General features: G+C 41.3%; 1 protein-coding gene across 4 annotated transcripts in view; it reads right to left on the reverse strand.

Moving 5' to 3' along the window:
* The window catches only part of macrod2 (mono-ADP ribosylhydrolase 2), a 427,772-nt gene that overhangs the window by 12,226 nt on the left and 399,390 nt on the right, over nucleotides 1-16,156 (reverse strand). For all 4 annotated transcript variants that reach the window (XM_078931417.1, XM_023963152.2, XM_023963153.2 and 1 more), the window contains 4 exons: nucleotides 14,443-14,499; nucleotides 13,992-14,036; nucleotides 12,308-12,454; nucleotides 11,849-11,917 (listed from right to left, as the gene is read on the reverse strand). In XM_078931417.1, the coding sequence (XP_078787543.1) occupies nucleotides 11,849-11,917; nucleotides 12,308-12,454; nucleotides 13,992-14,036; nucleotides 14,443-14,499 (318 nt within the window). The remainder of the gene's footprint in view (nucleotides 1-11,848; nucleotides 11,918-12,307; nucleotides 12,455-13,991; nucleotides 14,037-14,442; nucleotides 14,500-16,156) is intronic.

Consider the following 16,156-nt stretch of genomic DNA (forward strand, 5'->3'; position numbering starts at 1 on the left):
GTATGACGGCATCGCTCTAGTATGACAGCATCATCTAGTATGATGGCATCGCTTTAGTATGATGGCATCACTCTAGTATGACAGCATCGTCTAGTATGACGGCATCGCTCTAGTATGACGGCATCGCTCTAGTATGACGGCATCGCTCTGGTATGACGGCATCACTAGTATGACGACAGCATCGCTCTAGTATGACGGCATCGCTCTAGTATGACAGTATCGCTTTAGTATGACACCATTGCTCTAGTATGACACCATCGCTTTAGTATGACGGCATCGCTCTAGTATGACACCATTGCTCTAGTATGACACCATTGCTCTAGTATGACACCATCGCTCTAGTATGACACCATCGCTCTAGTATGACACCATCGCTCTAGTATGACGGCATCGCTCTTGTATGACAGCATCGCTCTAGTATGACAGCATCGCTCTAGTATGACACCATCGCTCTAGTAGGACACCATCGCTCTAGTAGGACACCATCGCACTAGTATGACCCCATCGCTCTAGTAGGACACCATCGCTCTAGTGTGACGGCATTGCTAAAGTATGACACCATCGCTCTAGTATGACAGCATCATCTAGTATGATGGCATCGCTCTAGTATGACGGCATCGCTCTAGTATGACTGCATCGCTCTAGTATGACAGCATCGCTCTAGTATGACAGCATCCCTCTAGTATGACTGCATCGCTCTAGTATGACAGCATCGCTCTAGTATGACAGCACCGCTCTAGTATGAAGCACCGCTCTAGTATGACAGCATCATTTAGTATGTCAGCATCGCTTTAGTAGCGTCAATCAATGCTTCAATGAAAGTAGCTGTTCTCACATTATACAATCAAAACATTTAACAATTTTGTGTAGCCTGCTTTCAAGCGGTAGGGGTGCAGCCTCCTAACAAGGTCACTCCTGATTGGTGAGAGTGGTTGTCATTGTAAACGTTGACTCTGAACCACCACTGCTTACTGATGACGTCTGGCTCCAACATGGCAGTGTCCATATAGAGGAAAATGGCGACTGAGTTGACCTCATTTGGTTGAAGTAAACCATTTTCTATGGGTGACACCAGTCCTCATGCACTGTCAATGATTCCATGGGAATGAATGACCAAGGTGGTCTAAGACAGCTAGAACATATATATATTTTAGAAGTTAGACAAGAAAAAGAACCACACAAAAATAGTCAGTATGGGGCGTAATGCAGAAGAGGCCTCCCCCTATGTGACCTACATACCTGCTAAACCTGCCGTCAGTGATGATCTGCGTCCCTCATCACTCAATGAAATACTTTACATAATCTTTACACTCCCTTAGCACTGCTGGAGGGTCCGCTGCAGGCAGCTGCTCTCTGCTGTTTCCAATACCTTTTGTGGTTGGCTGTATAAAGGTGCAGACGCTTTTACGGAGAAAGCTCGGAGCCCTGCACTCGGTTACGCAGTTAATCACTGCAATGCATTAAAATAGGACACGGCACAGCTGGGGAGAGTGCAGAAGCAGAGCCTTTGCAGGAGGAGACCTGGAACTCAGTGTGTTCCTGCAGGCATGACCAGCTTTGAACCTACAAAGTGACGGCTTCTGAGGGCCCATTTTCACAGAAACACACGGCCGGTCAATATAATGAATAAATATGTCGAGACTGCAGAGCCGGCAAGGAGGTGAGAACCTTGATTAACATGTCCGTGAAGACCCTCAGGCATCCGGCTTGTGTTATCAAAGGGTTCTGATCTTCAAGACAATCGCCCACTTGAGTGATGATGGTCCAAACCAACAAAATCAGGATGTTTACATGATAGAAGTGATGCTTCAGACTGACAGGGGTGTAAGAAAAGACAGCAACAGACTGCATTAATCATTATAGAAGGGTTTCATTTTTCCCCTGCTAACAAACCAACTGCAACACATTCTTAGAAAAAGGTGTGAGGTTACAAAAACAAAAAAGACTCATTTTCTAAAGAAATACTGGTATGTCAAACACAACCCAAAGGGTTAAAGACTTCAAATCTCAGCTGTCATGTCTGCATCTTAAAGAACATCCTTGAATCTTTTTTTTTTATACTCTTCTTTAAGAGCTTAACTATCAAATCTTTTTTGGAGCAATCCATACTGAGATCACACCTCGCTCAAACAATGTCTTTCTGTCTGTCTGTGTTTCCACAGAGTGTGTGTGTGGGACTAAAATATGCTCCAGACTTTTTCAAAAGCACGTTTGTTGCCAGCTGACAAATCCTGCCTGAGCTCAGAACTGATTCATTTACCGTTTTTGTGAAGCAAACAGTGGATAGAAACAGGAGAGGAGAGCTGATCAAAAGAGCAGCTTCAAAGCGGAACAGAGAAGTGTGTCCCTCGCAGCCCTGTTAGATGCAGCCCCCGCGCTTTGAAGCAAGATTCTGGGCCAGAGGTGACCGACGTAATGGATGGTATACACGCTGCCGGTCCAGACTCGGCGGCTAAGTGGCCCCCAGTTTCTGTGTCCCTCATCAAAAGGAAGACATTACCAAATGGAGATGCAGTGCAGAATAGCACACCGTATGATAGTGTTTAAATAAACCGTGAAAAAATAACCTGCATTTTAGCTGGCAGTCCCTGCCAGTCAAACTTCATTAGTTACCGTGACAACAAGAAGCCTGACCCACCAGTCTTTATGACCCTCTTGAAAGCAGAAATGTACGCTCTTTGAAGCTGTCGTTGGTGCTGCTTTTGTTTTCTTACTTTCTGGCAAAAAATGCAACATTTGCCAATAAGTGAATTTAAAGTCATGAGAGTTGGAAAAAAATACAATTTTATGCAGTCCTGAGCCTCCATCAAGCTGAGGAAAAAGATAGTTTAATTTGAAAGTTGTGTTTATATTTGGCCATAAATCAGCCTGAAGATTAATTAACATTAATATTACCTTGTGTCGGCATAGATTAAAAAAACAACAACAACCTATGGACCAATAGGAATCTGACTTTTCCTAAATGTGGTTATGTTTTATTACAACATTGTTTTATCATTAAAATTTCAAACACAAAAGAAGTCAATGTTATAATCTCAAATTGACTCTATGCTTTTTACATGAGGAGTCATATTTCATGATCTTTTTCCTGCTTTATCGTTTTTTTTTCTCTTACTAGCTAAAATCTAGTCAAAGGTTCCTTCTAAAGACAAGACAGACAAAAATGAGACATAGCAAAAGAAATGACAGTTTCAGCGATTACCATGAATTCAAACATGAAACAAAACTAATTAGGTGATAATGTTTTGGTGACAGTGGAACACTCAGTTATTATAGGTTTCATTTAGTGTTTGTTTTACCTTTTCCCCCCAGAACTATTGGATCTTTTCAATATACATTATTTTTATAAGTCGGGTATTTTATTTTATTTTTGCATAGTTTGGCCGCGAGCAGGACTTAAACTTAGCTACGTATTTTTTTTCGAAATAAATAGCAACAACCACTAGAGGGCACTGTAGCTGTGTGTATCAGTTTATGCTACTGACAGCAATGCTAGCATGTTTTTTATGTTATTGTTCATTTTGGGTTAACAAAATAGATTCCTCCGGTGTTTCATTCAGTCTGTTGTTGCTATTTATTCAGTAATTATGATTATGAGTATATTGTTCAAGCAGTCAGGGTCATTCTAGTTGTGGACTGAGTGTTAAGCTCTCACAGTGCAAATGATACATTTTAAAATGGAACATTTCAGAAAAGATCTATTTTGGTTGTAATTCTTTTTTATCCATTTACATCCCTTTGTAGAATCAGCAAATTTGTAAAATTTAAGACTTTAGTGATGATAAAACCAACCAAATTTTCTGTTTCTTTCAGGATCACTGGGTTGCTGGAGCCTATCCCAGGGGAACACCCTGGACAGGTCGCCCCACACTCACATTCACCCCTAGCAACAATTCAGAATCATCAATTAACATATGAAGCATGTTTTTGGACTGTGGGAGGAATCCGGAGCGCACAGAAAAATAAAAAATAAAATCTAACGAAGGAAGCTTCCCCAAAGCTGGTTAGATGCAGACAACGATCCATTCATGAGCCTCAAACTGCAGCCTCTGTCCCTCAGCAGTTAGCCTAATGGTGGCAGCCGTTCCCAGAGGAGCTTCAGCTGAACACCAAAACTTCACGCTGACGAGTCCTCCCTACTGGACAACGCAGGATTACATTTACATCTCCAATATCCCATTGTTCACAAAACCCGGAGCAAAGAACCCAAAATAAGCAATTTGGGGAAACTCAAATTCCTTTTTGCTTGTGCAGATGAGGAACCCCGAATGCAAAGAGCTTTTACCAAATTCTGAAAGGAGCATCAATTATTCAAAGAGTCAAAAAAAGAAGAGAAGAGAAGAAAAAATTCTCTTTGACTAAACTGTGAAACTCCACTTTTTGTGCTTGATGTCGCTACGCTGTGATAATGAAGTTTACACCTCAGCATTTAAAGTGACAGAGCTCTACAGACGAGCCATTTGTGTTGACTTTGTGTTCATTTCACTCAGGCTGTTACTATGAACAAGTGAAATTCATGAAAATCAATAAAGAAGAGAATATAACGAAATCCCCAGACGGCTGTTAAAAGAGGATTTTTGCACTCTCCGTTTCAAGTATTTGTTTTTCCGTTGGACCTTTGGAGCTGATCTGAGCGAGCCCGGTGCAGGAGTGGGAGCACCATATGGCACTTGTGGATGCAGCTGAGCTTTCAGCATACAGTGAGCTCTGAGCGCTTGTTACACAATCACACTGCTAAATAAAGCATAGACATCAATACTGTATGTGCAACACATCCTGGCCACCGGGGCAGTGGGGGAAAAAAAACACCGGAGATAAAAATCCATGGAATGAAAACAATCAGCGACGGTGATGATGAAGGAAGCTCGGCTTCACCACAGCAGAAGGAAAGTTCAGGAGAAGAATGTCAGACATTAGAAACAATCATCTTTTGATCTATTTTTAAGCCTTCCCATTGGTCTTTTGATGATGATTATGCTGTTTCTAGCCAAAATAAAGAACCTGTGTCGTTTTCTAGGACATAGTTTCTGCAGAGCGCCCTCCCCCTTCCTGTTGCTGAGAGCTCAGACTAAGCCTGTTCCTGATTCACAAAAAATTGGATACGGAAATACTTAAAAATGCTATTTTGAGCTTAATTTTCTTTATACATGTGCTCCATTATCAGAAAAATGCCACGAGAATATGTTAAAAACACCACTTTCTTTTGAGTGGGTCTGTAACCCTTGTGCTATACTAGGAACTTTACCATTGGGAGTTGGGTCATCTAGACCCACTACTAGACAGTGTTCTGAACCTTTTTTCTTCAATGATTTGTGATCTTCACTGGTGTCCATGGATTACATGAAATCCTTCTCTCACCTTTATCCACCTGTGTGGACATGCTAGGGATAACACGTCAATGTAAGGGGTGGGGTCATCTGGACCCCATAGGATAGCACAAGGGTTATGCCTCAGTCACATGCATGAGGTTGACCCGGGTTCTTAGAGGGAGGCGCATTTCCCTTCAGGCTTGTGCAGCAACTTCAAAAGGTATCATGAGAATGGAACGTACCATTATTGTGTGAGTGGTAAGTGTATTATTTAGTATTACGTGACAGGATGCCCGTAGGATATCCACACAAAGATTGTCTAAATTCCTTGTTGCTAACAGTTGCTAACAGTCAGGCTTAAAAAATGAAACATCTGTGCGACACATGTGGGTCTCACATACTTTACCCTTAAGCCTTGTTTCCAGTGCGTTGTGTGTCGGTCCGGTCCTGTATTTTGAGTGTTTTTTATTATAAAATGGACCCATGCCCAATGGACCAAACTGTACCATTTCTGGGCGCTCGTTGGCTTTTGATCCATAAAAAAATGGAATGGATCGGTTAGGGCGGAGCTACTGTAGAACCCTGTTGATTGGCTGAAGGTCTTCGCCGCCCGCAATCTTCTATTAAACAACATTAAATGCTTTATATGAAGTAACAGCCGAGCAAAACCACAATTGGATGCTGGATGACCTCCATTTTTGTTGTTAGCTTCACCCCGCATGCGCCTGGACCATTCTAAACCGGAGCGGATTGGACCGTACCACTCTGTGGAAACGAGGCCTAAGTGTTCTTACGGCCTGTCGCTTGCAGCATGACATGAGAAAATCGTTGTTGTTCTGGGTTTAACACTTTTAAAAGAATTGCAAAATAAGAAGGAAAAGGCCTTAACAGACAGCATGGATGAAGTCTGCGGCCATTGGCTACCCAAAATCTGCCAATCAAACGTCTGAGACGTTTCACGTTAGACCCACATGCTTTTACTGAGGCATCTGATTGGCCTGTTAATAACTTGAATAAATAAAGAAAAAATATCATAAGAAATTTTGGAGTGGAAAACAAGATGTTAAGAAGAAGGTATCAGAGCAATAATGGTCATTCTGAGTAATTACTGTTTATTTCTCAGTAGAAGTCTATGGGTTTCTGGCTTCCAGCGGGTACTTCCTGTTTGGGATACTTCCTGTTTGGGAACACGATAGGGGAGGGGTTGAGCTGTCCATTGTTTTTAGAGTCTGTGGTTTCAGCTATGATGAGGCTGTGTTTTGACTGTCTCTATAAACTCATCCATAAATCCATCTTTTATTCTGGATGTTAATTAAACCAGAGCAACAACAAGTTATCTCATTTAAATGGAAGAAGCATTCATATTAAATGAGTTTTCTTTGTTTCTTATCCTAATAGCAGAAGTCTAACCTGTACTGGGCTGCTGTATAGTTTAGCATTGCTTCCTCTTTACCATTCAGTAACTGTAACCTTCTTTGGATCTGCTGCACAAGGAATGAAATAAACCTAATCAGTTCTTCAGTTCGTCCGTCTGGCCTTCATCTAGCCATCTAGCTGCAGCATTCCTCCATCATAAGGAACCGCTTTCATCTCACACAGTCGAATAATCAACATTTTCCACAGGGGAACTTTATCAAAGGCAGCCAGACAAGGGAGCACTTATGCACTGAAGATAAGAGGGCTTTACCGAGAAGACCGTGGAACAAGCCCGTCCTTTAGTCACGTTTAAAACAGCCTCTCTTGATAGCTGACTCAAATCAGACTTTATTTGCATCCTTGTATCCTAACTGATGCTAACAGATGAAATCTTGAGAACTTGCTGGGACAGAGAGACACTTTCCAAAAATCACATTAAATCTTTGCAGCTATTAAATCCAACTCAGAGCCGAGACAACAGCAATCCTCTGCTCTTGCAGAATCACACAGCATGAAGGAAAAACAATATCAGTTTGCAACTCCGATTTATTTATTCCTAGCTTTAGGCGGTCTTATTTTAATTTATGGGTGTTGCATTGAGCTCGGTGAAGCAGCTGCCCACCCTCACAAGTCTCAAGAACGAGGCACACACACCATCACAATATAGCCCCCATTTTCCTTTTAAAGTACGCTTTGAATATTCATATGTATGGGCTGCCTGCTTTCTGATTTGATTTGCAGAGCCTTTACGCCATCTCAGCTATCAGGCAGAGGATCTCCTTAGCTGTGCAGGGCGATATCTAATCCACATTTTTCATACTTGCTGCCCGTCTTCCTCCTCACATTTCTCCAGAAGCACAGGGAAAGCCCGTTCTGAGGGGGCGCAAACGCCAAACAATTTACATCTTTTATCCTCACTGGTTGCTTGGAATACTGTTTCAAAATTATTTTTGGTCCCATAAACAACTGGACTAAATTGTCAGATATTAATGCAGCATAAATAAACCTGCAAAGGAAACAACAGATGGTTTTGTTTGGTAAAATCTAATGAAACGGCAGCAAATGGTCTGTGCAATTTCCTGTTTTTTTATATCAGTAAGAGGGAGCATGTAGAGACTGAATGTATTATTACATCAAAATGTTAGCATGATAATAGAGGAGGAAATGAATAAATCTGTCTTATTCTTTGTAGCTTTATTGGGAAAAAGATGTCTGTCTGCCAAAGTCAGATGAATGTGGATGAAAACGCTTCACAGTGGAGCCAGAATCACTGACAACAGCTAAAGGTCTGCGTCGTTCCATTAGTGCACAATCACTGCAGGGTGGCGCCCTTACTATGAAGTCAATCACAGAAACTAGTGGTGGACAGGAGGTTTGCAAAGTGGTAATTATGGAATAAATGCATCCACATCTACAGGTGCGAGGTAGCTGTTTTCTTGTCACCTGAAGTGCAGCAGTCAATGTTGGAGGCCGCAACAGCATCCGAGTAAGCCGCACTCCAAAGAGCCGACACTTAAATCTGATGGAGCTGCCTGCTTTATTTATCTATTTGGTCATTGTCAGCTACTTGGAAATTGTGTCTCCATTTTAAAATATTGACGTTTGCGGTGAAAATACCCAGCGGCGCCCTAAAAAAGCAAATTAAAATGGGTGAAGTGTCGAGATCCGAGATTATGTGAGGCTTATGAGAAAATAACACCCTTTTGAGGTTGTTGATGTTGACCATACGGACAAATCCCAATTTGGTGGATGCAGCTCCCCAAATGCTTTAAAACCTTGTCTTGTTTATTCAAACAAAGTGACGCACTCAAAGTGATGTGGGACACCTGGCTAAAACCCCAAATGAAACTGGATCGATCGATTCTTTCTTTGTTATTAAAAGGCGAAATTCATTTCATTCATTCATGAAAACTGTTTCTGCACAAACTATAACTAAAAAAAAAACAGTTTTTAGTGAGTTTGTGGCCAAATGGAGTCCCTCAAAAACATGCGTGAAAACTCCCGCCCACACATACTAATCCGATAAAAATAAGTGTGTGAATATGTGCAGACACTTCACATTCGGCCTGATTTACTACTCATTTCTCCGTCATTCTGCTGCATTTTATTACCCCAATCAATGAGGCAGATTTAACCGCTGCAGCAATGAGTGCGCAGTCTGATTACAGTGATTATTTTTAATAAAAGGTATTGGCTCAGGAATCATTTGGTCTTGTCCAGCGAACAGTTGGTTATGCATCACTAAGCCGTGCCGTATTGGCCCGGAAAGAGATTCAATATCTGAGGCGGTTTAGGTCTGCAGCCTGTTTACGGCGCCTCTATACCAAATGCAATCTGCCTGCAATCAAGACTGACACTACTGTTTACTACCTGCCAGTCCTGCCACACAGCTCACATATACTATAGCATGCAAGACAGTGACAGACAGTGGCAGGCTCGGGCGAAACATCCTCAATAGGGCAGAGTGACACTTGCTCGTGAGGAAAAGTGCTGGTATATTCCTGCGGTTTATCAGGGCGGATGGAGCGGGCTATCTATCAGCCATCGGGATTGTTCACTCTTACACTAAATTAATTGAATGTCATTCAAAAAGAAGGTGAAATGGATGTAAGAGCGTGACTCACTTCCCTGTCAGAGCAGGGCTGGGAGAGGAGCGCTCAGAGTTCAGGATTCAAACCCTGAAAGCTAAGGAGAAGGAGCAAAAAAAACAAATATACACTGAGAAAAGAAGGCTAAAGCTATGCTCAGGGAAAGTGCTTATCCAATAGCGTGACTCTTAAAGTTCAAAGAAACAAATTCAGAGAAACCAGGCCAAAAGAATGGTTCCAAAAACTCAGTTTCTTTAGGCGTCCATACTCAGTATTTTTGTTTTCTGATAAACCAGCGACTGTGGAAATTCTGTCAACACCGTCCTCCCACACCACAAGGTCAAGAATAAAGTTTCAACAAAAAGGAACTTGTGTTTTCCTTTTATACCATTGAGACAACAACATACCAGAAACCTTATTACAGAATTTTAGCTCAATGGCAGCACGAAAGTGACTCCACAGATTACACTGTGTGGGTCAGGAAATAAAGTAAAAAAAAATATTCTAGCCTTGGAAAACAATTTTTCGGGGAAATCTGAACAACACAGATAAATCTGCAGAAGGACTTATTAAAAGGAAAAAAGAACCACTCTTTCAATCCAGTGTTTGGTTTACACCAAGTGTCTGGCAGCGTTGGCGTAAACAGGTACGGGTCTTTAAAGACCCACTCTTATAAAAATGGTAGTTTTGGTGTTTTTAACATAGTCTTGTAGCATTTTTCTGATTGAACAGAGAAATTTTTAAGATAAATAAGCTTAAAATTGTATTTTTCTATTATTTCTTCTTTTAAATCGTTGTGAATCAGGAGCATACAAAACAGCTGTTTGAAAAATGTTGTATATGTGATGTCGAAAACATGTTGGGTGGGGCCACTAGCTACCTGCTCTGCTCCATTCTGATGCATCTACGTGCAGACAAATAGATCTTTGTTTTCCTCATCCGAGCTAGAATCTGTCTCAAAACTGTGCGGCTGTATGACTTCAATATTATTCATCGTCGTAACGGTGATGTTAGGTTAGGGATGTGAGGAGCTGTAAGCTAGCGCATAAACAGAGAACTCTCAGCAACAGGAAGAGGGGGCGGGGTAACTCCGTGCCAACAGTCCCGCCCACAATTCAGAGGCAAATTTCTAATTAACTCCTGCCGCTGTGCAGAAACTATGTCTTAAAAAAAATGACATAGTCTTTTTGATTTTGGCTAAAAACTGCATAACGTACTTTTTTGGAGTGTAAGTCACAGTATTTTGCGTTATTTAGTCAGGAGTGCAACTTATACTCAGGGCGACTTATACCTGATAAAATATTAAAAACAAAAATATCTAATATATTTGTTTGTTTCCCTGCAGCAATTGTTTCCTACTAACAACCACTAGAGGGCGCCGTAGGTGTTGGTATTATTTGCTACTAATTGCAGTGCAGAAGAATAAGCACTGTTCAAAACAAACAGAGGAGAACCTAATCATTCACCTTCTGAACTTTATGACGTTCTTATTTGCATAATGACATTCTTCTTTGTTATTTATTTTTTCTCTCCTCGGACTAATGCAGGACAGCAAGCCATCAAACTGGGTTACAGAGAGACGGAAATACTGCTGAAAGCGCCGACAATCTCATGAACCCAGACATGGACATGTGTTTACGGATGTTTTTGCAGAACTTTTCCCAAAAAAAAAGAAAAACCTTATCTCTCAACGTCCGTGTCTTCCATTAAATGTAAATGAGATATACAGTCAATGCTTTTGTGTAGCGATGCGGCTAAAAACTTTATCCTAGCTCCTCCCACATGCAATGGGAGTGTCCAGTTTAAAAACATTTCTTTGGACAGTCAGTGAGCATCGAATCTGAATCGCGTTCAGTGTGAACGCAGCATAACGCCGCGTTTGGTGGATTTGTTCAGAAGAGTTGCACTTTTCTCCCAAAAGTGTGTCTCATACTCCGGAGCGACTTATATATGTTATTTTCCTCTCTATTATGCATTTTTGGCTCCTGTGTCTTATACTCTGCTTTGATTTATACTCTGGAAAATTCAGAGTAAACCATTTTCGTATCGTAATTAAAAGACCACTTTTGAAAAAGCTCAAAAACGATGATGGGAGTGGGTCTTTTAGGATCTACTGACATTTTTTAACCATCATGCGGAGAAATCGATCTTAAAACAGACGATACCCTCAATGACAAAAAGCTAAACAAACACAAATAAATAGCTGTAACTGTAACATCAATTTAGGGATCATGATTGGCTTTCTCAGTATCTCTGGAGATGCGGTATTTTACGTCACCTGAAGCTGCCTGTGGAGTGTCGTGTAGGAGATTAAATGGGTGATAAAGCGGATTTCAGATGGACTGAGATTGATTTTGAGTGAAAACATTCCAACAGCAGAGAAGAAAAACAACGCAGAGCATCAAAACTCGATACACAAGTACACACATAAATCAAACTGGACGTGAAAATCTTTTTATCGAAAGACACTCATTCAGACTCTCCATCAATTTCCAGCAGATAAAATCTAACCTAGAAAAAACCTGGAGACCTTACCTTCTTTATCCTTAGCAGAGTTTGCTGTGTCTTCTTCCTCCATCTTTGCTTCAGGTTCTTTTTTGTCAGCTGGAAAAGCAAATCCAGATCGTGGTATTGGTTTTATGCACTCGACACAAGTGTTACAGAAAACAACATTTGGCGTCCTGAACAACTATAAAAAAAACTCAGAGACCTTTTGTCTTCATATTAAGAATTGTCCTTGAATTTCAGCTTCGTAAATTTAAGTTTGGAAATGAAAATGATAATAAAAAACACAAAATATTGAGGAAACATTTAAAAATCACCATGAACAAATTTGAAATGTACGTTTTTAGTCTATATATGAGTATTTTTGTACTTTTATGATTATTTCATCTACAGCTGTGCAGAAACAATAAAGAAAAACTAAAGATTGACCCTTTTCTGATTTTTGGAAATTGGAAATTCTTAGTGTGCACTGCTGGTCTGAATTGACACCTTTGTCTTCAGTATTTTCAGTGTCGAGGCCCTTCTCCTCGCTGTCCTTCTTCCCATCCTCCACAGCCATATCTTCATCTTTGTCTTGGCTTTCTTTTTCTTCGTCCTGTTGTTCTTGGTTTGGCTCATCTCCGGCTGTATTTTCCTCTGGAAACAGACCGAAGAAAAGGAGCGATGCGTCAGAAGATTAGCGAGTCAAAGCCTTCGTGTTGGAGCCTTTGACTGTATATGAGAACTGGAGCGAGTGAGTGTGATGTAACCCAAATAAAATGCTTCAGTCGCCATTTTTTTGGAGCGTCCAAGTCTGTCCGAGTACTGTTTCTATGGCAACCAGTTTGGCCAATCAGGGGAAAACTTGTAAGAAGTTCACACCCCTACCACATTGTGCATGGAGGGCAGCAGGCACCCTCTTTAATTGAGTCATCTGGTTGGTTATATTATCACTTTAATAACTTACAAAATATCATTAAAAAAGAGGATTCTTAAAAACATGTTAAAAAAAGGTATCAGAGCAAGAACGGTTATTCTGACCAATAGAATGACTGATTAATAGCTGTTTATTTCTCTATAGAAGTCTATGGGATTTTGGCTTCTTGGACCCAGCGGGTACTTCCTGTTTGGAATGCCAGGGGGGAGGAGTCACTCGTCCAGTTGTCATGTAGAGTCAATGGTTGGATCCCAGAACACATGGAGCGAACAGGTATCCCTCAGAAACGGATCCAAACCAACACAGATACTAGGAACAGTCTAAACTCTGCATTCAAACAAGGACCATGGGGTTAGAAGGGTGTCAGTTCAGGTTGCAGTTGCCTGCAAAAGCAGCAATCGTCCAATTAAAGAGTACAGATATTTAGTTTGACTCGAGGTTCCGCAAAAATATCGTTTTTACCAAGTAATTAGAAGTAGAGACATTCATCTACTGTGTCTTGTTTTCACATTCAGTGCACAGTTAAGAGTGATTCAATGCTGCAGCTTTCCCTTAATTATCCAACAGGTGTTGCTCTTAACTGTATATTTCTGCTTCCTGAAACTCCTTACTGTCTCCTTATGTCTCATGAGAAGGTAATTGCATCTCATGCGTCTTGGATGGAATCCCAGGGCAGCGTTTGCACGAACGTGCTGATAGAATATCTGCAAAATTCATGTTGAGAGAGGCTCTATTTGTCAAATCTCTGTCAATGGAATGGGATTTGAATAAAACAAAAACAGAAGAGAGATGAGGCGCTGCTCACTGCCAGTATGCAAATGCACAGGCTTAATTATATACCAACAGCACAGAGGATATTCAGAGTAGAGAAAATATTCTGGCTCAAAGTTAATGGTCTGCAATTTGTAAAACACACACACACACACACACACACACACACACACACACACACACACGTGCACACTCCGACTTTAGTCTTGGGATGTGTTATGCAGCGGCGTTTAGAGTTTTGTTTAGGCTTTGTTTAGTTTTTCCTCTGTAGCTTTAGACTCTGAGCGAAAGTGAAAACCAGAGTGAGAAGCGGCACGTCGACAAAGCCGAACAATTTCCATCTGCTTTGGAGATAAGAGGGAGTTCAGCGGGCTCCTTCCTTCTCAGTAAGTGATGTGTGGAGAAGTGGCAATCTGCACATACTGACAATCACGTGTAATCACAGCCCTGCTCATGTTGGGGCTTTGACTTGAAGTTGCACTTTACCTGGGTTTTGACTGAGCATCTCCACGTCGTTGTTTAACGGCACATCTGAAAACAGAGAGAAGGTCAAGAGAGTGGAAAACATTTGGGTTGGGTGAAGCCGAGGACACTTGGATTTCGACGTAACCTCAAAAAAGTCTTTATTCCCACAGTTTGTGGAGCTTTGCCTTTGTATTGCAGTATGAGAGCAATGGAACCACAAAGACATGAATAAATTAAATGAGAAAAAAAGAAAACGGAGACGGAGAATGTCCCATCTAAAGCCATCCATAATTGAAGGATTTCTTTGTTCCAAGCTTGTGTGATAAGATAACTTTTTTTTTTGATGGCGAGGTGGCGCATGGAAGGAACAGACAGGAATAGAAGATTCAATTTCTGATAACAAACGACGTCAAGAAGCTTTGAGAAAGACGAGAGGCTGAAAATCTGCTTTAATGGTCTGCAGCTACATTACCATCATCACGCTCTTCTTCTTCTTCTTCTTCTTTGTCGTCATCCGGTTCTTGTTCACCTAACGAGGAAGGAGACTTTCATCAACTGGAATAATGTCAGAGTTTGTCAGTGACACATTTGTAGTGGATGAAAATGTTTTCTTTGTGTGTTTTTTTAGGTCTTCTGTCTACATTCCAGGTTATTAGCAGCAAACCCATCAGATAATCATTGGCTCCACGTTCTGTTGAAAGGCAAACAGGTTAACTAAGTTGCTCCATGCGTAACAAGCCTTCAGCTCACAGCTTGAATGTTTTTGCAACAATAAGGAAGGATTAGCATTTGAGTCACAGCAGCAGATAAAGACAATCTAATTGTCTCCAGTCTCTGCGAGACAAGAAACCATCAGAGTCCTCCCAGTTAGACCTAAACAGGATCATGTGTAGACAGTTAACATGCTAACCCACTAGAACCAGCATCTGCAGAGTCTACGTCTGTATTTTATCCCTAAACTTTACCAATAATTAAAATTCCATATATAATACAGCAGTGAAATGCATGTACATGCATGAAACCCCCTTGTTTCTGTCCCAACATAAATAAACCAATGACATTTGGGACAAATTGAGTAAATGAAAGCCATGACACCAATGAGAGAACATGCTTTACAATGGTTATTGTGCGGCTTCTATAATTGCTTTTTTAACAAGCTGCAGAGAGAAACCATTTTTTTTCATATCTATGCAATTTTGCCCCGCACTCATGAACAATAAAAATGCCAGCCTCCATTAAAATGGGAGAAAGGCCAGCGGAACCGGTGCGGCGTGTTTGTCTCAAGTACCTCTGCCCGTCACGCAGAACGCTGTTGACACACAGATGGCAACCCCTTCTAGTAATCATGACTGGCACTTGGAGGGAGGGGGGCGCAGACAGGGGGCTGAAAGCAACACGACGGGGGAAAAAAAAGCATCTACAGGAACGCTCTGGCCTCCTCGAGGTCGTTCTAAACATTTTATAAGTCAGAAATATGTGTTTAGTTGTTGTGCCCTTCTGAAGTAAAAAAAAACAAAAACATCTATCAGCTCCAACAAAAGGCCAAATCTAATTTCCTCCACGTTATTTGATCATCTGTTTTTGGCTTATTGAATGGAACAATATTCAATTTGTGATGAAGGAAGCAAAGACAGAATGTGGACAAACAGCACAAAAGCATTTGGAAGAAGGCTGGATTTGATTTATAACGCCTCAGAGAGATGATCAGTTAAGAGAAAAGCAAAAACTGAGAGGAGGAAGAGGACGAAGAGGATGGAAGCTGCTCGTCCAGGTGCTGCAGACAGCAGGTGGCAGCATTGCCACAGCTTTTTTTTTTTCTCCCGACGTCCGCCTCGAACTGAATCAGTGTTCAACGCATTTCTCACACAAAGGTGCAACCTCCAGCATAATGGGATCAATACTCTTATAGAATCCACTTTTATTAACAAATGTTATTTTTAGTCTGTGCGTGCTCTTGTGTGGGTGAGCACACTTCATTTCACCAATTAACGACAACTAGATATGCATGCAGCCTGTGCTCGGCGTCCCACTTCCGTGACCATCAGCTGCAGTTTACATTTGACTAGACATAAACATAGACATCTATAACCTAGAACTCACAACTCTGCCCCCACCACACCCTACCGCAGTGCTCTTCTATTAACAAAGGATGAGAAAGGATAAAAAAAAGTGGAGAACCTAAAACA

Source organism: Oryzias latipes, chromosome 15, assembly GCF_053564925.1.
Source record: "Oryzias latipes strain Hd-rR chromosome 15, Olatipes_Hd-rR_3.1".
Taxonomy (NCBI): Eukaryota; Metazoa; Chordata; class Actinopteri; order Beloniformes; family Adrianichthyidae; genus Oryzias; species Oryzias latipes.